At 55.7% G+C, this 26264-nt stretch overlaps 1 protein-coding gene across 2 annotated transcripts; it reads right to left on the reverse strand.

Annotated features, from left to right (window-relative positions):
• Window positions 1-1083: 1083 nt before the first annotated feature.
• CCDC102A (coiled-coil domain containing 102A) lies at window positions 1084-24467 on the reverse strand. 2 transcript variants are annotated; one of them, XM_032157449.2, is made up of 9 exons: window positions 24327-24467; window positions 15928-16659; window positions 13214-13440; window positions 9509-9617; window positions 7153-7269; window positions 6595-6804; window positions 4822-4992; window positions 3867-3970; window positions 1084-1433 (listed from the first exon to the last, which is right to left on the reverse strand). In XM_032157449.2, the coding sequence occupies exons 2-9, from the start codon at window positions 16510-16512 to the stop codon at window positions 1304-1306; spliced, it is 1653 nt and encodes a 550-aa protein (XP_032013340.1). In that variant the 5' UTR covers window positions 16513-16659; window positions 24327-24467; the 3' UTR covers window positions 1084-1303. The 2 variants fall into 2 exon arrangements, with proteins under 2 accessions (XP_032013340.1, XP_032013339.1); XM_032157448.2 differs by lacking the exon at window positions 24327-24467 and adding an exon at window positions 23865-23945.
• Between the last annotated feature and the right edge of the window lie 1797 nt (window positions 24468-26264).

Here is a 26264-nt window from a genome sequence, read left to right on the forward strand (position 1 = left end):
AACGTCCATCAACACCTGAACTTCATCCCCTGTGCCCACCTGGCAAATCCCTCCTCTCCAGGGAAAACCTTTAGGTATTTAATATAACTAACCTTTACCGAGCTCTGGGTTAATCTATCTAATTCTTGTGACAGCTCTGAGACATCTTATAAATGAAGAAACTGAGGCTCAGAGAAGGCAAGTAACTTCCCAGAGGTTGCACAGCTAATAAGGGGCAGAGACATGAATCCATTAGGGGCCAGAACTGAAGTCTCTAGAGTAGACACGCACTGTACTTTCTTCCTCCTCGCCACAGGAGTGGATACCAGACTGCTCAGCAGCTCAGATGTTCATTCATTCATTCTTTGTGGGGTTTTTTTTGAGACCGAGTCTTGCTCTGTTGCCTAGGCAGGAGTGCAATGGTGTGATCTCGGCTCACTGCAACCTCCACCTCCTGGCTTCAAGTGATTCTCCTGCTTCAGCCTCCTGAGTAGCTGAAATTACAAGCGACCGACACCATACCCGGCTCATTTTTGTGTTTCTTTCTGTTTTTGCTTTTTTTCATTTTTGTGTTTTTAGTAAAGACGGGATTTGGCCATATTGCCCAGGCTGGTCTCGAACTCCTGGGCTCAAGCGATCTACCTGTGTCGGACTCCCAAAGTGCTGGGATTACAGGTGTGAGCCACCGTGGCTGGCCTCATTCATTCTTCTTCACACTCACTCATTTATTAAGTTACTTGACATTCCTGAGCTCTGGTTCAGTGTCAGGTGCAGGCCGATGCCGTCCCCCACAACCCCCGCCCACATCTGCCACACTTTCAGATGCCCCAAGAACTTGAACTTCATTTATTACAAATAACTGGGTTCACTGCATTGTATGATGAACAGCGAAGCCTAGAGAGGCAGCCCAGGCTGGGGCTCCAACAACCACCCCCAACATGCCCAGCCCTGCATGAAGTCCTGGGTGTGTGAGGTCATCTGAACTGGGCCTTGGAGCTGTCCTGTATTTATAAAACCAAACGGATCCAAAGACTCCTGGGTGTGTGTGTGTGTGTGTGTGTGTGTGTGTGTGTGTGTGTGTGTGTGTGTGTGTGTGTGTGTGTGTGTGTGTGTGTGTGTGTGTGTGTGTGTGTATAACATAGACTTCCTTTCCACAGGGTGTTGGTAGGTGGGGCTGTTGACGCCATCCCTGGGAGAGAAGAAAGTTGGCTGTGGCAGGGACTGGTCCCAGAGTGAGCCTAGGCGCTGCATCAGTTTGAGTGGCTGGTTAGCCTGGACCCTGGGCAGGTATGGGGCGGCCCATCCTGCCCAGCCACAGGAAGCTCTAGGCCACCTGGATTTGCAGGTCCTCATCCTCATCCAGGTCACTGGCTCCATCCCCGGCCTCCTCGGTGCCAAAGCGAGCACTGCGGATCTTCCCGAAGAGGGGAGCGTTCTGCTGCTGCCTGCGGAGCCTGCAGGGTGGGGGTGACAGGAGGTTAGAGCAGCCTGGCCGGTAGTCCCCGCATAAGGCGGCTGCAGCTGGTGCTGGAGCAGTTAAGCCTTCCCTGGCGCTTTCCCTGCTGTCTCATCTCCTGTAATCTTATATGATGGAGGTGCCATTATCACTCCCATTTTACAAGCAAGGAAACTGAGGCACAGAAAGATGAAGTCATTTGCTCAAAGTCACACAGATGGTGGGGAGTAGGGCAGAGCTCTGAACTGAAGTGGGTGGTGCCAGAGCAGCTGGGCAGTTAGAGAGGTGAAGGAACTGGCTCAAGGTCATGCTGCGGGATTTGAACCCAAGCCTGGCTCTCAGAGCACAGGGAGCAGAGTTGGTTGGTGGCGACAGTGGGGGGTGGGCTGAGCTCTCTATATTCCCAGTGTCAGTGAGAAAGGGCTCAGCCCTCGTTCTTCCTCACATTAAAATTCCTAAAGTCAAAATTTACGAGGAAAACTTTGACTCTAAGAAGGGCTGGTGAAGGAGATGCCGATCCCTCCCCCCAACCCCCCAGCAAAGTGGCCGCCCTGGCTGCATCTTACTGGAAGGCATGAATTATTAACACGTAAGGGAGGGGCACAGGCGGGGGCCTCCATTACTGCACAGTGATTTAGTGAGCTGTCCCCGGAACATTAAAGCACAAAAAGTTGGAAAATAAAACGACACCGCGGTCCTGGGTGGCCCCACCCTCCCCGATGGAAGCACTTGAGAGGCCCAGCAGAGCCTGCCTGCCCACTTCTGGAGTTTATGACTCCTGAACAATGTGAACCAGACTGCGGGAAAGCCCCAAGGCTAAGTGGTCTTTTGAAGGGTGTGTGCTGCAGGGTCAGAACGGGCAGAGCCAGCCAGGCATGGGTCCTGACTTGGACCCACACCTGGGCCCCTGCACAACACTTTATGGGCATCATCCCAGGCAGATAGGGAAATCGAGGCTCAGTTTACCATGGCACAATAGCTGTTAGGTCTCTGCAGCCCATACTCTAAGCCACAAGATCTCAGCAAACAGCAGCATATAGTAAATGCTCAATAAATAAGGGCTTGGATGGCTGATGGCCAGGGGTGATTCTGCCTGGCCACCCACCAACTGTGTGGCCATGGAAAGACTTACCCTCTTGGGCCTTAGTTTCCTCATCTGCCAGCCCCCTCGGAAAAAACATCTTTCCTTTCTCTCATAGAAGCAGCGTGATACTGAAGCACAATATGTAACCCAAATATAAGCCCCTCCCCAGTGGTAGTGGTAGGAGTAGTAATAGCAGCAGCTGCTGACAATTACTCAGCAGTTATTATGTGCCAGGTGTTTTCTTTCTTTCTTTCTTTCTTTTTTTCTTAGAGATAGGATCTCACTCTGTCTCCCAGGCTGGAGTGATCACAGCTCACTACAGCTATGAACTCCTGAGCTCAAGTGATCCTCCTGCCTCTGTCTCCCAAGTAGCTGGAACTACAGGCACATACCACCATGCCTGGCTAAGTTTTGTATTTTTTGTAGACATGGGGTCTTGCTATGTTGCCCAGGGGTTCTCGAACTCCTGGTCTCAAGCAATCCTCTTGCCCTGGCCTCCCAAACTGTTGGGATTACAGGTGTGAGCTACCATGCCTCCAGGTACTTTCAAAAGAATGGATCAGCTCATTTAATACTCACAAGAGTCAAGAGGTAAGAACTATCATCATCCCCATTTTACAGATGAAGAAACTGACACAGGTTAAATAAGTGTCCCAAGGCCACACAGCTGCTAATGCTGAGCCAGGCTTCACACCATTCAAGCAGTCTGGCTGCAGAACCCAGCACCCTCTATTCCACGAAAGAAGAGAATGGAACTAAGTGCATTCTCAAGGCCCGGCACAGGTCAATGCTATGGCTCCCATGCTCCTTGGGCCTCCCAGCTGTGAAGTGGGAGGGACCCGGACTGAAGTTTTCTGATATTGCCTGGCTCTGTGATTCACAGAGTGCTGGGATGGAGACAGGGTTGGGGGAGGGAGGCAGAGTGTGCTGGGTAGGGCCTGTTGGCAGTTCCCTGCTCACCAGTCTCTCAGATCCCTGCTGTCCTGGTGTCACCTGGGCCCAGTAACCCTGAGGGCTGCTTATTTGAGCCCCGCTGGCCCCACCCACTGCCCCACCCCTTAGGCCTGACCTCTTCAGCCCGTTCTTCCGGCCCTCACTCCACCCACCAGCCCTCCTGCTAGAGGAGACAATTCCAGGGCCTGCAGCTGGCCTGACTTCCTGCACCCCCTGCCCTGGTTTCCTGGCTCTGGCCCTTCCTGCCCGGAGGGGACAGGATTCTGGCTCCAGGCACCTGGATCTCTTCCTTCTTCGTCTCCCCCTCCAGCCTTGGTTTGGGCTCCATCCCTGACTGGAGGGTTCCCTGGCTGGAAGTCTCCACCCTGTTTCTGTTCCCTGCCCGGGGCCCACCTGGACTGCAGGTGCTCCAATTGCACTTGCAGGTTCTCGCTCTGCTCCGTCTGCTCGTCCAGTGACCGCTGCAGCTTACGTGCCTGGTTGTGGGCCTCGTCCAGCTGTGGGGGTGAGCAGGGCCGAGAGCATGAGGGTCACCCAGGGCTGGGCAATGCCGGCCACCCGCCCAGGGAAAACCACTCCTACTGCCGTTCCCTGGGAAGGTGCTCCTCCGACAGCGCTTGCTCCTTGAGGTCTAGGCTAAGGCTTACCTCTTCTAGAAAAGCATCCCTTTGGTTCCTCTCCATCCCCTTTGCCTCCTCTTGCACATCTACCCATCCTCCCAGGCCCTGCACTACTGATGCAGCCATCCACCTCCTATCCTTCTGTCCCCATCAGTCTGTCCATCAGACCATTCATCCAGGGAGATATTCATCTGCCCATGGAGACAGTCACCCACCACTCCCCATCCATTCATCTAATCAGCTGCCCATCTAGCATGCCTAGCCATGCCTTCCCGCTCTCCCGGACACACCTATCTTCCCGTCAACCTGGCCTTCTTTCTCCCTCTGCATTCGTTCTTCCACCCACTGACCCAGTCAGCTGTCCATCCGTCTGTCCACTGTGTACCCATCCAGCCATCATCTGTTCATACATCCATTGGATCCACCCATCCATCCGCCCGCCCTGCCTCTCTCTCCCATTCATCCATCCATTCATTCCTTCACCCATCGGTTCATCCATGCACATATCCATCTTGTCTTCTGTTCATTTTTCTTCCCATCCTCCCACCCACATGTCTATCCTGCCATCCATTCATCACGCACCTACCCACTCTACCCTGGGCGCCTCCTGAGAGCCAGGCTTGTGCCAGGCACCAGGGGCTGAGAATGGAGAAGCCAGGAGGTCCCTGCGGCCCCTACTCCTCCCTGGCCAAGGTCTGTGGCTGCCCCTGCCCCTCCGTGGTCCTCACCTCGTCCTCAGCCTGGGCCAGCTCCTTCTTGAGCTCCTCCACCCGCAGCCGCAGCTTCTTCACCTCGGCCTCGTGCTGCTCCACCCGCCGGTTGGCATGTGCCAGCTCTGCCACCTTCTCCTGGAACTGCTTCTTCAGCTTGCCATGCACATGCTTCAGGTCTGCCAGCTCCTACAGGGCACAGGGATGGGGTGGGAGGGAGGGGGGATCAGTATCAGCCTGGGCGCCATGCCAGGGAGTCCCACGAGGTCAGGCAGTTCTAGGGATGCTGGGTGTCTCTCCCTCCCAGAATCTCTCCATCTGTTGTCTGAAATATCAGCAGTAGAGGTTTGGCTGAGCAGCCAGAGGCTGGAGGTGCCTTCTAGGGAGGTGAGAAGGCTGGCTGGGTGGAACCTGTGGCTCCGGTTTGGATGTATAACTTTCAGATGCTACTGGATCTGCCCTGGAGCTGTTGGAGCAGGGTCGGGTTTCTGGGGAAAGATGAGGTCTGGAGTCTTCAGGGGCATATGGCATTGCAAGCCCTGGGTTGGGAATGAGCTAGGCTGGGGAATGGGTGGGTGTCTCAGAGCCCAGAGTGGTTGGGAAGAGGAAGGGCAGCCAGCAAAAGAGGTGCCCACCCCGGAGCTCTGTGAGTTCTCCAAGCCTCAGTTTCCATTTCTGTAAAATGGGAATAGGCATTGCCTAAAGGTCTCTTGAGTCCATCCTTTTTGTTCCATCTCTACCGACTGCAACCTGGTCCAGGTCTCCTCCCTCTCTTGCTGTCCAAGGAACGTCAACAGCTTCCCCCCAGCCTATCTTCCCATCCTCTGTCCACACAGCCTGCTCATACTCCCCTCCCGCTTTAAACTCTCTCGAGGAGTCCCACCACTCCTGCCTCACCTACCACATCCCCCCGCTCACTCCCCTCCAGCACACTGGCCTTGTTCCTCCAAAGCTCTGTGTCTCTTTCACCATGGACATTTATTCATGTTATTCCTAACTTCTCTCCATCCCCTCCCCTAAATCCACACATTACCAGTTAATGGCTGCTTTTCCTGGAGAACAAAGTTTATTTATTATTATTTTTTTGAGACGGAGTTTCTCTCTGTCACCCAGCTGGGGTGCAGTGGTGCAATCTCAGCTCAGTGCAACCTCCACTTCCCGGTTTCAAGCGATTCTCCTGCCTCAGCCACCCAAGTAGCTGGGATTACAGGTGCCCATCACAATGCTCGGCTAATTTTTGTAGTTTTAGTAGATATGGGGTTTCGCCATGTTAGCCAAGCTGGTCCCAAACTGCTGACCTCAGGTGATCCACCCACCTCAGCCTCCCAAAGTGCTGAGATTACAGGTGTGTGCCACGGCGCCTGGCTGAGAACTCAGTTTAAAATGTCACTGCCTCCAGGAGGTATTTCCAGGACCGTGGGCCTAAGCCAGGTCTCCTGGTATCCCCTCTTCTTGCTGGTGACTATGAAGCTGTGTGATTGGCATGAATCTGTGTGACAGAGAGAGCCACATGTACATCCCCCAAGTGAGCCTTCAGCTCCATGAAGGGAAGAGGGGAGGCCACATCTGTCTGTTCAGTGCTGTGTCCCTGGCACCTAGAGTGGAGCTTGGCACACAGTAAGTGCTCAATGAATGCGGCTACTACAAATACCAACTGGTCTAGCACACAAGGTGCTGAATACATGCAGCTACCATAATTATCACCAGGCCTGACACATAGTAGGGAGGCTGCCCTCTGTCTGGATGGGGAGGTGGTGGCCCCAGCACTGGCTACTCCACTCCTTGCCCCACCTTGTTCTTTTCGAAGAGTGCGGCCTGGCTGGCCCTCAGGTCGCAGTCCAGTGCGCTGGCTGTCTGCCGCCGCCGCCGGGCCAGCGCTTCCTCCAGGTCCCCGACCTGTGCCCGCAGCTTCTTGTTCTCCCGCTCAAGGCCCAGTTTCTCTGTCTCCAGCCGCTCCCGGCGGCCCCACTCCGAAGCGTTTTCGGCCTGCAGCCGCTCCATCTGCAGCAGGGCAGGACAGAGTGAGGACTCCCAGGGGAGGGGGCATGCAGGGCCTGAGCTGGACGCCCCCGCCACCTCCTGGAGCCATTTTTGGCTCCAGGAAGCAGATCCAGCTGCATTGGCTATAATTAAGCTGGGCTCATTTCATGGTGTACAGGATGTGAGGGCGCTTCTGGTCTCTGTGTGGGAGAGAGGCCTGCCTCTTGCAGATCAGGACACCATTGGATGTGGCTGGCCCCCCTCAGAGCACAGTCCTAGCCCCTGCCCTGTTCCCAGTGACCTGCTGATGGAGGCAGGGCCCCAGGACCCCTAAACCCAGGTCTTCCTGGGTCCCATCCATGGCCTCACCTCGCCCCTCAGCTCGGCCATTTTCCGGTCCATGCTGGAGCGTGCACCGAGCTCATCTTCCAGGTCCTCAGACATGCGGCCCAGCTCGTCCTGGTGCGCCTCCTTCAGGATGCTGAGCTGCAGGGATAAGGCCCCACCTGCTCATGAGAACCACCAGGATATAGCCTGGAACCAGCTCCGGGGGTGGGCGCCAGTGCAGGAGTGCTCAGCATGGAGCCTGAGGCAGCACCCAAATGGGGCAGGCACCAAGTATTCCAAACAGACCTCGAATCTGACCACTTCTGCTCCTCCCAATGTCTTTCCTCCTCATTACTGTCTAGCCTCCCAGTGTCTACTCCTGGCCCTTCTCTGTCAACCCGTTTTCCACAACACCAGCCCAGAGGGAGCTTTTAACAAAGATGAATGCAATCATACCACCCTCCTCCCACAGAGCCTCTGATGGCTCCCAGGTGCCTTAGGGTAAAGTCCAACTCCTCTCTACACTCTCACGAAGCCCTGCATGATTGGACACCGACCCGCCGCTCTCCCCTTAGTTCACTGTACTCTAGGCACCATGGACTCCTTTCTGTTCCTCAGACACACCAAGTTCCTGCCCACCACAGGGCCTTTGCACATGCGTGGAACATTCTTTCTGAGACACTTCGTAGGACTGATTTTTTCGTATTCTCAGGCCTTGACCTAAAGGCCCCCTCCTTAGGAATGCCTCTTCTGTCCACCTGGCCTGCAGGAGGGGCCTCCTCAACCCACTCCCCACTGGAAAGCTAGCCTGGGAGGACAGGGAGCTTATGTGTCTGTCCACCTTTGTGTCGTTGTATGGCCTGGGCACAGGGCCGCCCTCAATGTACAGTGACTGATTCCAACACTGCTCTGCACACAGGTGCATCAGAATTGCTTGGCGTGCATTTAAGACAATAACATTTCTTGCGGTATACAGCAAACCCCAATAAACTGCTGCTCCCTGCAACACAACGGATGAGTTTTCAACACACAATGTTGAGGGAGAGACACCAGATACAAAAGAGAACCTTTATAATTTCCACTAAATTATACATTTGTGTTTCACTCGCTTTTCTTCCAATGATTATACTTCATAATTTGAAAAGACTAAAAAAACAGGGTCCTGGACCCAGCCCGGAAAGGTGCTGATTCAGGAGGGTGGAGGCGAGGTCCGGGAATCTGTATTTTAGGAGATTTCCTAAGAGATTCTCATGTAAGACCAGTCTCGGTCCCCTCCAGGACAGTTTCAGGCTCTGAAGTTCTGTGATCCTCCCAGCTACTAGAAAGCCACCCATCCAGTGTGGCGTTCCCTGCGTGGCTGCGCCCTCTGGTGGCCACTGAGGCCTGCACAGGAAGCCATAGTGGCAGCTCAGCCTGCTCTGAGCCCCCACACTGCAGTGGTGGATTCCCTTCTCTGGAGCCTCAGTTTCCCTATCTGTAAGATGGGGACATGAGGACCCAGCTCCCTGGACTGCCATGAGGCTTTGGTAACACCTAGTACAGATAGGAACCCAATGATTGCCACATCCAGACTTCTCATCTTCATCCTGGTCTATAAGGCCCCCTCCTGCGGCCTCGCCTCTCACTTCCTGCTCTCCAGCCACTTGGCCCTCCCTGTTTCCCGCACACACTGGGCTTGTTCCTGCCTCAGGACCTTTGCACCGCTGTGCCTTCTGCCAGGAACACTCTCCCCTGTATCTTCTCAAGGACAGCTTCCTCTAGCCCCTTTAGGTCTTGCCTCAAATGCCACCTTCTTAGGCCTTCCCTGATCTACCACCCCATTGCTCTCATTCTGTTTTGACTCCTTTATAACTTATGAATCTGCCTGGTGACTGTCAGTCTCCCATGCCCACGGCCCCCACAAAGTGAGCTCCTGAAGGCAGGGACCTTGCCTGCCCAGCACTCAGAACAACTCAGAAAAAAATAAAATAAAATAAATAAATAAATAAAGCCAGGCACAGTGGCTCACACCTGTAATCCCAGCACTTTGGAGGCCGAGGCAGAAGGATCACTTGGGTCCAGGAGTTAGAGACCAGTCTGGCCAACATGGTGAAACCCTGTCTCTACTAAAAATACAAAAATTAGCTGGGCATGGTGGCGGGCGCCTGTAATCCCAGCTATTTGGGAAGCTGAGGCATAAAAATCGCTTGAACCCAGGAGATGGAGGTTGCAGTGAGCCGAGATCACACCACTGCACTCTAGACTAGGCGACAGAGCAAGACTCTGTCTCATAAAAAAAAAAAAAAAGAACAACTGTCGTATGAATTAATGAATGAATTCTCTCTTCCATCTCCACTACTGAAATTCAACAGTGCGATCCTGCCGCCTCCAGGAAGCCCCTCTGGTCTCCAAGACTCACCTGCTTGAGCATCTCCTGCTTGGTCTTGCTCAGCTCCTCATACTTGATCTTCCACTGGCTGAGCTCCCCCTCTAGCTTCTCAATGTTCCTGCTCAATGCCAGTTTATCCCTGGGGAAGGGACAGATATGGGGGTGAGCCCACCGAGTCCCTCTGCTTGGAGTCCTCACCAAGGGTGGCCCTGCTGTTTGCCCTCCGCACTTGTTGAGCCCAAGTCCAAAATCCTTGCCTTGGTATTCAGGTCCAGGCACCGTATGTGGCTAGAAGCACCCTGGCTTTGCAGTTCTCCTGGAACTGCATTCCCTATCCAAGCTCACATTGTGGGGAGGTGGTCAGGGTTCCAGAGCACTGAGCAACCCCGGGCAAGTACCTCTCTCCTGCTGCACCCCAGGCTCATCTGAAAATGTCTCCAGGAGGTGGCGGCCCCAGCACTGGCCACTCCACTCCTTGCCCCACTTGTTCTTCTTGAAGAGCTGTCAAAGACCACCCTGCTCCTGTCTGTTTTCTAGACTATGTTCCCTGCAAGGCTTGGTCTGAACACATGGTTCTGCAGATAGAAACACTGGAAAACACTGTCCAGTGACCCGAAGAGAGGGTCCTCTCTTGCCATCGTCACTGTGTGGGATCCCTACACCCTTCCATAACCCCACCCTGCCTTGATCTTGAATAAGGCACTGTAGGTAACAAGTATGATGCCTGGCTCTGGCAGAGTAGGTGCTCACCAATGGCTGAGCTCAGCATCACCTTCCAGCACGCTGCCCTTCATGACCCCACACCACACTGGCCTCTCTCTCTGAGAGTGGAACACTCCACGCCTCCAACATGGGGTTCCCAGAGGGGACAACGTCACCCTGTAGGAGGCATGTTGAAAACCCATGGCGACATTTTTGCCTATCACAATGATTAGGGGTCATTTAGTGGACAGGGTCCAGGGTGCCTGACTCCCTGCAATGCCCTGGGCATCCTGCCCATCAGGATGCATCCTGCATCCTACTGAACGCATGCACAGCCCACCGGACATTGCTCGGGGTGGAGATGATCTGAGCCTAGAGCCTCATTCTGATTTACATCGAAACAGAAAGTAATTTTTATACTAACATACACTGAATTTTCTAGGAATGGAATCACTGTATAAACTGAAGGAAGACTACACTTTTCTTTGTTTTTAGAGACAGGATCTGGCTCTGTTGCTCAGGCTGGAGTGCAGATCACAGCTCACCCCCTGGAACTGCACTCCCTACCCAAGTGCAAGTGCCCAGCTCATATTGTGGGGAGGTGGTCAGGGCTCCAGAGCACGGGGCATCTCTGGACAAGTACCTCCCTCCTGCTGTACCCCAGGCTCATCTGTTAAAGACCACCGTGTTCCTGTCTGTTCACAGCTCACTGCAACCTTGAACTCCTGGGCTCAAGCGATCCTGCCACCTCGAGCTCCCAAAGTACTGGGATTACAGGCATGAGCCACTGTGCCCGGCTGCACTTTGCTTTGTTCAGAACTTTACCAAAGGCTGTTCATCTCCCAAGAAAGCTCATCACAGTGACACCACTTGTGTCTTTGAGTTGCTAACTCTGCACACCTGCATGAGCCGCCTTTGCAGCTGTCCTGCAAGGTGACTTAAATGCACAGATACATGTAAGCCTTCAACATAGCACCTGACTCAGAGCATGTGCTATGTGTTTGTTGTTATAACTATCGTCACTATCATCCCATTTAAAGACACCCACTCTGACCACTTCACCATTTCTTCTAGAGGAGCTATGCCTAAGCACTTCCATATCACAACACATGTATTTTAAGTTACTTTCAGGCTGGGCACGGTAGCTTACACCTGTAATCCTAGCGCTTTGGGAGGCCAAGGCAGGTGGGCTGCCTGAGCTCAGGAGTTCGAGAGCAGCGTGGGCAACACGGTGAAAACCTGTCTCTACTAAAATACAAAGAATTAGCTGGGCGTGGTGGTGTGTGCCTGTAGTCCTAGCTACTCGGGAGGCTGACACATGAGAATTGCTTGAACCAGGGAGACAGAGATTGTAGTCAGCTGAGATAGCGCCACCGTACTCCAGCCTGGGCAACAGAGCGAGACTCTGTCTCCAAAAAAAAAAAAAAAAAAAGTTACTTTCACTTCTACTTTATATTTCAGTTAGTGCACTAGGTTGATTTTTTTTCTTGTTTGGCTTAAACAGTCTAAATTTATTCTCTCATATTTCTAGAGGCTAGAAGTCCAAGATCAAGCTGTTGGCAGGGCTGGTTCTCTGAGGGCTGCGAGAAAAGAATCCATTCCATGCCTCTCCCCCAGCTTCTGGCAGTTTGCTGGCCATCTTTGGTATTCCCTGGCCAAAGATGCAACAATGTCCACAAAAGCATCACCCTGACCTCTGCCTACATCTTCACAGATGCATTATACCGATTTTTTTTTTTTTTTTTTTTTGAGACAGCGTCTCTCTCTGTCACCTAGGCTGGAGGGTACTGGTGCATTCATACAATCACAGCTCCCTCAGCCTCGAACTCCTGGGCTCAAGCGATCCTCCCGCCTCAGCCTTCCAAGTAGCTGGGACTACAGTGGCACAGCCCCGTTCCCAGCTTTTTTTTTTTTTTTTTTTTTTTGTAGGCCAGGCACAATGGCTCATGCCTGTAATCCCAGCACTATGGGAAGCTGAGGTCGGTGGATTACCTGAGGTCAGGAGTTCGAGACCAGCCTGGCCAACACGGTAAAACTCCATCTCTATGAATGATACAAAAATTAGCCGGGTCTGGTGGCGCATGCCTGTAATCCCAGCTACTCAGGAGGCTGAGGCAGGAGAATCACTTGAACATAGGAGGCAGAGGTTACAGTGAGTTGAGACTGTGCTACTGTACTCCAGCCTGGGCGACAGAGTGAGGCTCTGTCAAAAAAAAAAAAAAAACATGATTTTTTGTTTTTGTTTTGTTTTGCTTTTTTTTTTTGAGACAGAGTCTTGCTCTGTTGCCCAGGATGGAGTGCAGTGGCACAATTCCGGCTCACTGCAACCTCCACCTCCCGGCTTCAAGCAATTTTCCTGCCTCAGCCTCCTGAGTAGCTGGGATTGCAGGTGTCTGCCACCACGCCTAGCTAATTTTTGCATTTTTGGTAGAGATGGGGTTTCACCATGTTGGTCAGGCAGGTCTCGAACTCCTGACCTCAAGTGATCTGCCCACCTCGGCCTCCCAAAGTGCTGGGATTACAGGCATGAGCCACTGCGCCCGGCCCAGCTCATGGCTTTCAATATCATCTCTTCACTGGTGACTCTTGCATTTTTATCTCCAGCCCAGGCCTGTCTCATGAACTCCAGACTCATTCACATCCTCAGCTGCCTCCTTGCCATCTCAAACTCACATGTCCAAAACCAAGGTCCCAGCTGCAACCTTCCAACTTCCCTGTCTCCATTCCCTGCTTTTACCCTGCCCACAGCCCTCTCCCCCAACTAGAAAGTAAGTTTCAGGAAGACAGGGGCTTCTGTCTTATTTACGGCTGTATCCTCAGGGCAGAGCACAGTGCCTGGCCCAGAACAGGTGCCTGGTAACGTTATTATTTGAATGAATAAATAAAAACTTGCACTGAGTTCTCGGGTGGAACACCACTGCTCTACAGTTCCAAGACACTTGTCATCTTCCTGAGTCTAATGTTCTGTGATTCTGAGGGCGCTGTAGCACGGCCTGGCCCTGTCCCTGCCCCCTCCCGCCTCCCGCAACTCACTCTCGCTCCTTGAGCAGCACCTTCTGGGATTCATCCAGCCGTAGCCGCAGGGCGGTCAACTTGGAGGCCTCCTCCTCCGTGGCAGCTGTGTCCTCCCAGGGTAGCCGGCTGCGCTCCTGGCGGCCTGAGCTGCCCCGCGGGCCCCCGGCCCCCAGGCTGCGTGCCTCCCAGCAGTCCTCAGACTCCTCTGGCGTGCTCTTCAGCAGGCTCTCCACCAGCTCCAGTTCCTGCGGGGACCAAGGTGGAGCCTGGACCAGTGGCCGCCAAGCCAGGCCCTGGGTCTGAGATCAGCTTGATGGGTAACCTTGGGCAAGTCACACAGTGTCTCTGGGCCTCAGTTTCCTCTTCTGTTGCCTGCCTCTCCATCTCTGGAGAAGGAAGACACGCCCTGCTCTGGGCCTCCCCCTTCACCTCCTGGAGCTGCAGAGTGTCAGCCACCAGGGTTCCCTGTATCCTAGAAGATTTCCCAGGAGAGGTGGTGAGCTCCCCGTCACTGGAAGTATGCAAACCTATGGTGGGGCACCGATGGGAACAAATGTTGAAGCAGGAATTCCTATAATGGCTTAAGCCTAGATTCCTTCCAAAGGAATTCTAGCTCTAAGATCCTGTTTTTTCAGGGGCAAACAGTAAGGCATGGGGAGACTGGTGGCACGGGCAAGCAGTGCCTGTGAGGAGAGCCAGCTCCCAGACAGGAAGCAGTGAGAAATTAGGAACCCAGGGCCGAGCCCTCTTCCTCCTTGCCATTCTGCCCTTCTTCTCCGCCCCTGCCCATCTCTAAGGCCTGTCTCTGACACAAACCCACAAGGACCACAGCCCCTGTTCCAGCTTCTCCCACAGCCTTTCCAGATGAGTCTGGGCCAGCCTCTTCCTGGCCTGGCCCTCGGTTTCCCTAGCTGGACAGGAGCAGTGGCCCTGAGGACTCCCTGAGGGGTGAGAGCTACTTTTCTGTATCTCAGATTATTCAGGTGGAGGTGGAGGCACCTGGTCCAAAGCCCCATTTTATGAATGGGGAACAGGGAGAGGAAGGACTTGTTCTGGACCACAGCATGAAAAGGCTTGGCTGGAGAACAAACTCAGACTGCAAGCCTAGGGCTCCTGCCACTGCCCACAGCCCTCTGGCCTGTGACCGACAACTGGAATAAGGATAGGACAGGAACAGCATTGTGCGCAGTGAACACCACCTCCAAACACCAGGTCGCCCCAGGGAAGAGGGGACTTCAGCCACATGAGGCAGCAGTGCCCGCGCTACCCTACGGGATGGAGGGGGCTGGGCAGGAGAGAGGAGGGGGCAGTCTTATCTGGAAGAGTTGGCCTGTCCAGGGACTGAGTGGGGACAGAGCTGGGGAGCTGAGCTTGGACCCTGCCCCTAGGTGGCTTTCTGGTAACAGGCCTGCTGGCTCAGGAGAGGGTGCCCTCTGCACCCACTGTTAATGCAGCAGCCATCCTGATTATTACCCTGGACTCTGGAGCCAGATTGTCCAGGTTCAAACCCCAGCAAGTCGTCACTGGCTGGCAGACATTGCTGTTTTGTTTTTGTTTTGTTTTTTTTTTTCCGAGATGGAGATTCACTCTCGTTGCCCAGGCTGGAGTACAATGGTGTGATCTCGGCCCACTGCAATCTCCACCTCTCGGGTTAAAGCAATTCTCCTGCCTCAGCCTTCCATGTAGCTGGGATTACACGTGCCCGCCACCATGCCCGGCTAATTTTTGTACTTTTAGTAGAGACGGGGTTTCACCGTGTTGGCCAGGCTGGTCTTGAACTCTTAACCTCAGGTGATCCACCAGCTTTGGCCTCCCACAGTGCTGGGATCACAGGTGTGAGCCACAACGCCCAGCCCAGACCTTGCTTCTGAATCTCTCTGTGCCTCAGAATCCTCCCCATGGAGCAAATATCTTAGAGGGTTGCTGTGGGGGTTACCTAGATAACGCACGTGCTCGGCTAAGTGCTGCACGGACGCCCAGTGAATGACGGCCGTTGCTATTACTGCCGTTTTCCAAACTCACCAGGCCCTCTCGGGCCTCTAGACTTTTTGCACAGGCAGTTTCCATCAGCTGGAATGCCTTCGGGCACTTTTTTCTTAATTTTTATTTTTTAGAGATGGAGTTGTTGCCCAGGCTGGAGTGCAGCAGTATAATCATATTTCGCTGCAACCTCGACTTCCTGGGCTCAAGGGATCCTCCTGCCGCAGCCACAGCCTCCCAAGTAGCTGGTACTCCAGGTACGAGCCACGTCGTCCTGCCCTCCTGGCACTTTTCACAAATAATTCCTACTCATCATTCTAGTCTCAGCTTGAATGTGACCTCTTCCAGGAAAGCTTCTGTGAAGCCTGCGTCAGGGACCTCCTCTGTGATCCCAGTGCCCTGATTTCTCCCACCGCTCAGCTGTGATTGAATCAATGGATTCAGCTCTGCTAGGAATCGGCTAACTTCCAGGCAAGCTGCTGGATCCCTCTCCTGCTCAAAGGGGATGATTCCTTGGTTCAGTTGACTTCTCAGGTGTGGGAGTAGAGGGATCACAGAACTTGGGATTCTCCACCCTGAGGTCTCCGGAAGGAAGATGATGTGAGGCCCCTCAAGGGTAGAACCCGACCTGTAGAAGTGAAACCTCCAGGAGGCCAGGCCTTTACTAGCTCGTTTCTGAGCCCAGCAGCTCAGGCCAATCGGCCCCGCCCACTTCGAGACTAGAGCGCGAACGCCCCGCCCGCGCCGCGCACCTGGCTGCCTGGCGGCCTCTCGGACCCGACGTCACGCACTGGCTCGCGCTCCGCCTCCGGCTCGGGGCCGTCGCGCGTCTGATCGACGACCCCCCGGGCGCCCCTCAGCCGCGCCAGCTCGCGGCCCCGTGCCTCGCACTCGCCCTGCGCCTCCTGGCGCTCGCGCCGTGCGCCCGCCAGCTCCTTGGTGAGCGCGTCCAGGCGCTGGCGCAGCTGGCGCACCTCCTCGCGCGCGCGGTTGCGCTCAGCGCGCACCTTGCTCCATTTCTCGCGCCAATTGGCAGTGCAGTCCGACCACCAGCGCATGGTCTTCTCCATCTGCGCCGCCCGCGCCCGCGCCTCCTCCAGCTCCCGCAGCCGCAGCTCCTCGCGGCTCTCCCAGTCGCCGTCGGCCAGCAGCGCGGGCGCGGGGGGCAGAGGCAGTGCGGGCGGCGGCCCGGGCGAGGGCGTGCCGCTGGGCGGCGTGGGCGGCAGGGAGTCGGCAGGCCCCATGCGCTCTGGCGACGGGCTGCCCAGGATGGTCAGGAGGCTGCCCTTGGACAGCTGCGGGGACTCGGCCAGCCGGGGGCTGGGCCCGTGGCTCATGGTGCGGCCGGGCGGGCCCTGGGCTCGAACTCGGGGCCGGGCTCAGGGGCGGCTCCGGGGACGCTTGGCGGACGCGATACAACTGTGCATGATGACGCCGTGCCCCGCTTCCGTCTGGGCCACCGGGCGGAGGACGCCTCCTCGGACCTACGGGAGAACACAACCGTTGTTGGACTGTGACCACCGTCAGTCTGGAAGATCAGCCGCGCTAAGGCCCTGGCGGAGGGAACAGAACGGCCAAGGTGGGAGGAGAGAGTTCTGTTCCAGGAGAGTCCCCGTGAGGCAGGATTGGTGGAGCAAGGGCCCGCAAAGTCCTCCTCAATGGCCTCCAGACTCCCTGCTCCAATCCCTTCACCCAGCGGCGCTGATCTGAAACCTTGATCTGTTCTTTATTCTCCTGGTCCCTTCTCACACACTGATGGCTTATACTATACTACTATCCAACTTCCGCACGGGACCCAGGCGGGGGCACCGGGCTGGTGCCAGGAGTCCCCTCCCTGCCTTTTCCTGCACGGGGCTAACTCTTCTCATATTTAAGACTCTTCTGAGATATCACTTCCTCCTGGAAGCCCTCCTGGAGCACCTCAGGCCAGGTCCATCAGCCCCTTATGTGTCTCCATCACTGCACTAACTTACCCTCTCATTTATGTGTCTGCTCTGTACCTTTAACCAAGGCTGTGAGGGTTTGCTGTGGTCCAGGACTGGGTCCTGGCCACTGTTTTAGTCCCAACACATGATGACAATGATATTTGTGGAGGGCAGGCCACAAGCCAGGCACTGTGCCCAGGGCTTTAGGTGAACGATCTCATTAATTCCTTAAAGAGTGGAGGTGAAGAAAATGATTACCTCCATTTATGGTATCTATGAGTCCAAATTCAAACTCTAGTAAGGATTTGCCGAATGAATGCACGCGCTGGGGATGATGATGGAAATAAACCAGTCCTCAGATGGAAAGGGCTTCTGAGAGTGCAGCAGGATGTTCTCTCCCCTTCTCTGCCGGAACCACCCCTCCCTGACACCCTGACTCACCGCAAACAACTCTCTTGTTCTCTGTGTCTCACTTCAGCGTCCCCATCACGCAGCACTGGGCTCTGCCATTTATGGGCCATGCCCCCCCTCCTTAAATGAGAGGCATGTCCCTCTCTGTCCCCAGTCTCCCTCCACTGCGGCCTCTGTTGACTGCCACCCACTAGCAGCCCCTTGGGACATCACACCTTTCCTTCCTCATTAGGCAGAGAGCCCTGGTCCACAGATCTTCACACCTGCCCCTAAGACCCACCCTTTCTGAGTGATCAGTGCACTGTCGGTGAGACTCTCGGCACTGGCTGTCCCCAAGGCTGCCTGGCAGCTCTCTATGTCCCCTCTCCACCCTCTTCCAATCTCTAACCCACCTCATTCTCGGCAGATGATCTATCATCATGGTTTGCAGTGAAAAAGGAAGCTGTCAAGCCCCACGGCCCCCTCCTCTCTGCCCCTGAGCGGACAGAGGGGTTCTCCTTCCTTGAGCCGAAGGCCTCCCTCCTGCCAGTCCCACCCTAGCCAGTGACGTCCTCTCCAGGGGTCTTACCCCTGCTGAAGTGTCTCCAGACACCTCCTTCTCCCCTCCCCTGGCACCTCCCTTTTAAGGCCCTTCCAAAGTGGTCCACACTTGCTGTCTCCACTCTGTCTACCTCCTTGGCTCTCTGTCACCCGGCCACCTGTGCCAGGCTGGTTTCCAGTCCCCTGTGATGGTGTGCCCTCTGGACCCACCATGGCACCTGCTTCCCTGCCTCACTTGCTTCCAGGTCTTCCTCTCCAGGTTTCCCCTCCTCTCCAGCTGCTCATCAGCCTCCCAGGTGAACCCCCTGGGCTTATCCCTCGAGTGTGGCTGTCATCGGGCCCTGGGCCCCCTTCTCCTCTCATGCTATCCCTGCCCGAGCCATCTCGCTATGTCCCCAACTCCAAGTCTCTCTCCAGCCCGGGTTGCCCTCAGAGCCTCCCATACCTCCAACCGGATTCCTGATAGACGACTCAGGCTCATCTTGGTCGAAACAGAACTTGCTGCCTCCATTCCCCCCGTGACCAGCTCCGCCTGGATGATCCTCTGGGAGAGGGCACTTCCTCAGTCCTTCCAGAGAAGGCACTTCCTCACTCCTTCCAGCTTTGGGGGCACCCTGAAATCTGCCTTCTCTCCTCCCCCACCCACCGCCAAACCTTGTCAGTCTATCTGCTGTGCATCTGCCTTCCATCCACCTTCTTTGTCCGCAGTCACTAACCTGTCAGGGTCCACACCACCTTCACTCACCTGGGCAACAGTACCCACACCCACCTCCCTGCACATCATGCACTTTCACCTCCTTCAAATCCATTCTCAACAGCAATAGCCAGAGTGAGTTTTTATAAGAACCTGACCACTCTGGTGGCCCCTCCCTGTGTCATTACCAATACTGATTCCTCCCTAGCCTCAATTCTAAGGTTACTCCTTCTAGGACTCAACTCCAAATACTCTCCAATCCCAGCAGGAGCCGCAAGCCACTGATCCCACCACTGCACTGCCCACCCCCATGTCCCTCTCCTTCCCAGCTCACCTTCTGTTCTCCTAATCTCTCCCTTGCCAGCACCCTCCGTGCCCTAGGCCCCTCCTGTTCTGGCCTCTCCTGGCAAACACCAACCCTGTTCCCTCCACTGCTTTGCCCACTCTTACCTTCAACTATGGGCATTGGAGGTTTACACCACCACGTGGGGCAGTATTTTTTAAAACTCATGACCTTTTGTAAAGGTTCGTCCGTGCTGCTCAGCGACCCCACTGCATTTCTCTAGGCCGTGTGCTGTTTGTTTATTGTCTGTCTGCCTTTACCATGCCTGAGGTCTAGGCCCAGCTCTGACACCAACCTCATGTAAGCCACTGTCCCTTTCTGGGCCTCAGTTTCCCCATGTGTAGAAGGGGGGGCGTGTGAGAGAGACCAGTGCTTCTTCATCAGGGTGTCCTTCAGATTCACCCGGACACTTGGCCCTATACCTCAGAGAGTCATGTTTGGTAGGTGTGGAGCTTGGAATTTGCATTTATTAGTTTTGGATATTTGGGTATTTGGCAATGCTTTCTTACTACCCACAGTTCCATAAACACAACATGTACATCCCGACCCTGATAACATCTGTGTCACACACCCAGACACAGCCATACAGATCCAGGCTCTGGTTCCATGTACACCACTGACACCCCGGGAGATCCCTAGCAGCCTGTGCCTCTGTGACCCAGTCTCTCCGCCTGTGCAGTGAGCTGGCTGGCCTTGATGCCCGTGTGCATTCACAAACATCTGTGCACACACAGACATGCAATCCCATGCACAGATGCAAAGACCCAGGGGCAGACACACATATGCTCAGATGGACCGATAGGCACACACAACTACACGGCAGCATGGAGAGATATTCGCCTGTAGACACAGACACGCCTGAAGACACACATGCCAGTACACTGACACACAGGTACAAGGACACGCAAGGAGACATGCTCATCCCCAAGCGAAGCAGATACACACACACACACACATACACACAGGCACGCACACACACTCCTCATTTTCCTGGCCTAGCTCCACATAGAGAAGCTCTTGGAAAAGAAAAACAATGTGAGAGCCTGTGGGGGAGGGGAGGAGGAGGAGGAGGCAGGAAACCCGAGTGCCAGCCGGTAGCTGTGCTGGATATGGGGGCCCGGGCCCTGTCTGCTGGGTCCTTACCGCAGCCGCTGAACTAGGAGCCTGGCAGGGAGGGGGCCACTGCCACATCCTCCCTGCCTCTGGGAGCTGCCAGGCCTGGCACAGGGCTTGGCCCGGAGAGGGCCACAGGCTCCTTCCAGGAATCCAAGCCTGTTGGGCAGGGCCAGGGCAGGCACCACCCAGGTCTCTAATGGCTTCCAGGCACCCAGGCTAAAGGCAGAGATGGGGGCTCCAGACTCAGCTCCTTCTCCTTCCCAGCGGCCTGGCCAGGCCCTCCTAGGGGCTGGGGGAGGAGGAAGGGGCACAGCAGGAGCAGGGAAGTTTTGGAACAGCACTCCCACCTTTGCACTTCAGGCCCAGGGTCCCCTGGAGCGGGTGTGTGGGAAGGGGTGGGGGTCGGGGTCCTCAGGGGAGTTTTCTGGAGAAGCCCATCCTGCCCCCAGCACACCAGGAATCCTGCACTCCCACATAGACCCAAGGGCAGCCAGACCCTGCCTTGCAACGCCTCCCCCTACCCTGCCCCACTCATACAGCACAGCCCTGGGGAAACATACTCACATACAGCCCCAGTAATGCACACACACACACACACACACACACACACAGCCCCAGGGACCCGCACTCACACACAGCCCCAGTAACGCTCACACTCACACATGGCCCCAGGGACCACACACAGCCCCAGTAACGCTCACACTCACACATGGCCCCAGGGACCTGCACTTACACACAGCCCCAGTAACACGCACACTCAACACACACACAGCCCTGGTAATGCACACACTCACACGCAGCCCCAGTAACATGCACACTCACGCTCACACACAGCCCCGGTAACGCACACACTCACTGAGGGGCAGCAGCAGCGCAGAGCATGGCTCACAGTCGTGGAGATGCCCCAGCTGCCCTGCCCGCCCCTTCTACCAGGCTCAGTGCCCTCTTGCCATGGGGTGTGTATGTGCGTGGGGCGTGGCCTCCTGTCCCCTTGGCATCACTGCCCCACCAAGGGACAGGTCAGGGAGGGACCAGCCACCACAGGCCCCGGGGAGCCTTTCCTACCCCACCCTCCCAACAGCCAGACGGGTCTATTACTGCTTTAAGTCTCTGGGTTTGTATTCCAAATGCCCCTGTCCCAGACTCCAAAACCCCCACCCATCTTCAAGTTCAGCTGCCACCAACTCCAGGAAATGCCTTGATCTCCCCACCCCCACCTCCACCTGGGGACCACTGCCCTACAACCTCCCACAGCCAGGCCTGGCAAGCTGCCATCTCTCTTCTGGCAGTACAGGCTTCCCCCATCCAGATGGGACACTTGTGCCACTTAGAGCTTCTGGGACAGGCCCCACAGATACTAGCTGATTAATGCTAGCTGGTGGGCTGGAGAGCAGAAGACTGAATTATGACCTCATATCCCCTTAGCTGGGCAGCAGAGCTGAGTGGGAACCAGAGCTCCTGAACCCCAGCCCCACAGCTGTGCTCACTGGTAGCTCACTCCAGGACAGAAACAAGAATATTTTGATCTGACATTTGCTGCAGGCTAGGCCCTCATCAGCCCTGACCACAGAAAGTGACCCAGTGGTTCCTGTTGCTTGTGGACTTGTCTGGAATATCTCTCCTTCCTTCATCAGCAAACTCCTACACATCCTTCAAAACCCACCTCCAGTGTCCCCTCCCCTGGGAAGGCTTCTCTAACCTCTCTGCGCAGAGTATGCTCCCAAAGCACCAGGCACCTCCCTGTTCTACAGCAAAGGCCTCACTTTGAAGTCCACGAACGAGGACATCAGCACAGGGCCTAGCATACAGCAGATGCGTGATGGATGGAAGGTACCCCTAAGAAGGTGGTACCACTCTTGGGGTACCCTTGTGACCATGCAGAGTTTGGGAAGGTTGAGTCATCCTAAGGATCAGGAGTCAGTCCGTGGCCAGGCTCTGAGACAGGTAGGTATCTGAGCCTGCCTGTGGCCAGGGTCGGAGTAAGAGGTCATCTCACGGCCAGGTCGGCTGTCCCACCTTTTATCTGGGGAAGCCTAATTGACCCACTGGGGAACAACGCTGTGTTTTGTCCTCAGCATGTTTGGATGGGTCTCTCCGTATCAGTGAGAGGAATGAGCGATGCCAAGGCCTGGACAGGGGCCAGCTGAAGGGATGGGGAGCCCAGTGGCCCAACCCCTTCCCCCAGCTCTGAAACCCTGTAGATCCTCCCAGAGCCTTTCAGGTAGGGCCCTGGGACAAGCCCATGGCCACAGGCCTGGCTGTGGACAGAAAGCAGAGCCCAGTGGGAAACCACAGAGAACAGCCTGATTGAATAAGTGCAGGGCCCAAGGCTGGTCAGCCCACAGACTGCGGGCACCTGTCCCTGTGACCTGCTGCCCAGGCTCCAGCTGCAGGACCTCCGGGGGTAGCTGGCTGGTGGGAAAGGAAGGGATGGGGGCTAGGCCTCCAGGCTGGACCTGAGCCCAGGGGTACGGACCCCTGGCCTGTTCCCAGGTACCCCCATCTTAGACTGAGGAGCCACAGAGACAGCCTGGATCATTGATTTGAACTCCTTTCTTTACATATGGACCAACTGAGGCCCAGAGGGACAGCTACGTGTCTGTGTCCACACCGTAGACCAGCAGCAAGGCTAGGGTAGGGAGCTGGAGATGGGATGCCTCCTCTTCTGGATCTTAGCCACCTGAGGGGCACAGTGCCCCCGGGAGCACCTACACGATGGGGTCTGCAGGCACCAGGCCAAGTGGATACGCACAGCTGGGATGGTGGGGTGAACCTTCATGGGGACCCACCCCAACCCCAGCCCCACCCCTCTCAGCAACACCGTGAACTCTTCACTCTCGTACAGCAGACATCCCGCTAGTCCCAGCTCCATCACTGATATGCTGTGTGATATCTGCAAGTCCCTGCCCTCTCTGGGCCTCAGTTCCCCTACCTACAGGATGGGGAGAGGCACTAAAAACATTCCTGAACGCTCTAACAGGTGGGCAGACCTCGCGAACCCAAACCAATCCAACCCGCACAAGAGCCCTGGAAGATCGGGGGTGGGAAGGTGGACACCACTCCCACCTAAGGTACAGAAACTGAAGCCCCAGCCCTGCGTCGCCTTAGTCCTCACTTAGTCGCCCCCTCCCAAGCCGCTGGCCCTGCGAACCGCCCCGCTCCCCCTAGCGGCGGGAGGAGGGTGGAGGGGGTTCCTGGCCCGCGCAGCGCGGTCCCGCCCACCCCACCGCATGGCCCCCATTGGCAGCCGCCGCGGCTCTGGGCAGGGAGCCGTGCTCTGATTGGCCAGCGCCGCCCGTCCATCCCACATTCGCCATGGCGACCACGTTGGGTCCCCCGGGAGAGTTCCAAATTCCGTCCCCGCCCGCCGCCCCCTCCCGTCCGGCCCGGGCCGCGGCATTCCGGAGGCGCCTCCCCTCCCCCATCTCCCCGCGGCCCCTCCCCACCTAAGACCTGGGGTTCCGGGGGGTGAGGGAGGCCGGGGAGGGGTCTAGAAAGTTCTGCTCTGAGTTCGGGGGTTGCCGCGGGCGCCCCGACTGTGTCTGCTCCTCCAGCACGCCCCAAAACTTAACCCCTTCCTTCCCGCGGAAGGCGCGCGGCCTGGAGCGAGTTCCCGGGTCGCCGTGGCGTGCCGTCCCCCGGCCTACCGCCCCCGCTCACCTCGGGCCGGGACCTGCGGGCTCCGGACGTCCGAGCCGCTGCGACGGGGTGGAGCGGGCACCGTGCAGCTGCGACCGCCGCCGGAGGGGCCGAGGGAGGGCCGCGGAGTCTCCTCCTCCCTCCCGGGGGGAGGGGAAGCAGGGGGAGCGGCGAGGCCCCCGAAGCGGTCGCAGGCTGCGGCCCCGCTGTGACTCCGGCCCGCCGAGCTGCTGGGGTTGGGGCTCCAGCCTAACTTCGGGGCGAGGGGTGCGGGCCGGGGCGGTGGGCTCTGTTAAAGAGCGGGCCGGACCCCGACGGAGGCCCCACCCCCGTGAGGGGCCGAGAGTTGGGGGGGGGGGCTCGGCTTTCTTGGTTCAGGTTTCCTCAGCGTCAACTACGTACGAGGCGCCCCCCGCTGAAACGGCCACCGCGGGTCCCAGCTCGGCACGTGGAGTGAGCTTACCAAGTCTTCACTGTTGTTACCTGCATTTTTCCCTGGGCCAGCTCTGCCACCGAGTGGAAGTGGGCCAACAAGTCTGTGCCCATCGGGCCTCAGTTTCTCTTTCTGTACAACAAAAGGGTTGACGAAAGCAACCTCGCGCTTGTTAAGAGGTGGGGGGCGCGGGGAGCACTCGGCCCGACGGGCGGAGACTTTTCTTTGCATTGCGATGGTGGTTGGCAGGCCCTGGGGAATTACGGTAATGCGCCTTCGGGGGCGCCCAGCTGTTTTGGGGCTTTCTCTCTATTGGGGGTAGGGTGTTTGTGGTCTTGACTGGAAAGCCGGGACAGGCGTCTGGAGGGCTCCCCACCACATCCTGTACCCTGGAAGGCCCCCGAGGTGAATCTATTTAAAAGAAGACCAAAAATTCACCAGGATGGTGGGGAAAACCTGGCCTGATTGGGATTTTACCTAGAAAAAGAAGCTAAATATTACGAAGATAAATTAGTTTTACCCCATGATTAACGGAGTTTAGATTGATTGCAACCAGGCACGCCTTAAAATGAACCAAGAATGAATCAGATGTTAACACTGGAAGTCTTTTTCTTGTAATAGTTGAGTATGTAGCATCCTTCCCTTCTGAATTAGTTTTTGCAGTAAGAGATTCATTTTTGCAAAAATATTTGAGAGCTTCCTCAAACTCAAGGATCACTCTGAATCCTTTGATAGTCCAGTGCCTTTTTTCGGGTCTGGGTCACTTCCCTTGCAGACGTTCCCTTTCTCTGTGGGCAGCGGCTGTTCCATTTCTCCTGCGTTGCTTCCACCAAGTTCATGAAATCCCATACTTTGCAAGACTGGCAGTTTCACTTGTCGATTCATTTGCTTTGTATTTCTTATGCGTGGCTGAATGTTGACAGCGTCTGTTCACCAGCCAGAGATAGATAGGGGATATATGTGGGGTTTGAGTACTCAAGAGGACAAGGGCATCCACGTTTTACAGCTGAGTAAATGAAGGCTCAGAGGCTCTTGGCTCAGACTTGCACAAGGTCCTACAGCCAGTAACAGCCTTGGATCAAGAGCCCAGAGGTCTTGCCCAGAGTTTTTGGAGGTGGAAATGGGGCTGGGGAAGGTGGTGGAGACTGAGTTGATGGTGAACCTGAACTCCAGCTATAACCTCATCACTATCAGGCCTTCTCTCTTAGGGAGAAGCAATAAATATTGTCCTGAGGATGTCTTTTGCAGGGGCTAGGGTGGGGTGACGTGATCCACCCGATCGTAGAACCAAAGTAGGTGCTGGCCACAGGTTTTGGCAGCTTGCGTGATGTTATCTTAGTTACCTAGGGGCTGGGTGTTATTACCACCCTCTCATAATGAGAAAAGTGAAGATCAGAAATGACCGGGCACGGCGGCTCACACTTGTAATCCCAGTGGTTTGGGAAGCCGAAGCGGGAGGATCGCCTGAGGCCGGGAGTTCAAGACCAGCATGGGAATATAGGGACACTCTGTCTCTACAAAAAGATAAAAAGTTTAGACAGGTGTGGTGGTACGCACCTGTAGCCCCAGCTAACTTGGGAGGCAGAGGCCAGAGGATCATCTCGAGTAACTGGCCCGGGGTCACCCTATGAGATGTCAGATCCCAGATCTGACTGTTTCAATTTTACTGTAGTTCTCTTTCTAGAACAACACCTCCAGGTGCCTCTCTGAATGCAAGGCTAATCTGGCGTCAGCCTCCGCAGTGGTCTCGGCAGGGTTTCTCTCTGGCAGCCTGGCCCTCTCAGCTCAGGACAGTCAGGTTTTTGAGGCGTGTGTCGATATTTCCCACACTTCAGCAGTTCTCTTTTCCTATATCACTGCCACCATTTTTTGCCACTAACACATGACACTCATGCCCTTATTTACCTAGCATTTTTCTTTAAATCATTTCCCTTTGTAGGATCTCATGTATCTTAAAGGCTATTTCATATAGCTAGCTAAATAGAAAA

Source organism: Hylobates moloch, unplaced genomic scaffold (assembly GCF_009828535.3).
Source record: "Hylobates moloch isolate HMO894 unplaced genomic scaffold, HMol_V3 SCAFFOLD_6, whole genome shotgun sequence".
NCBI lineage: Eukaryota > Metazoa > Chordata > Mammalia > Primates > Hylobatidae > Hylobates > Hylobates moloch.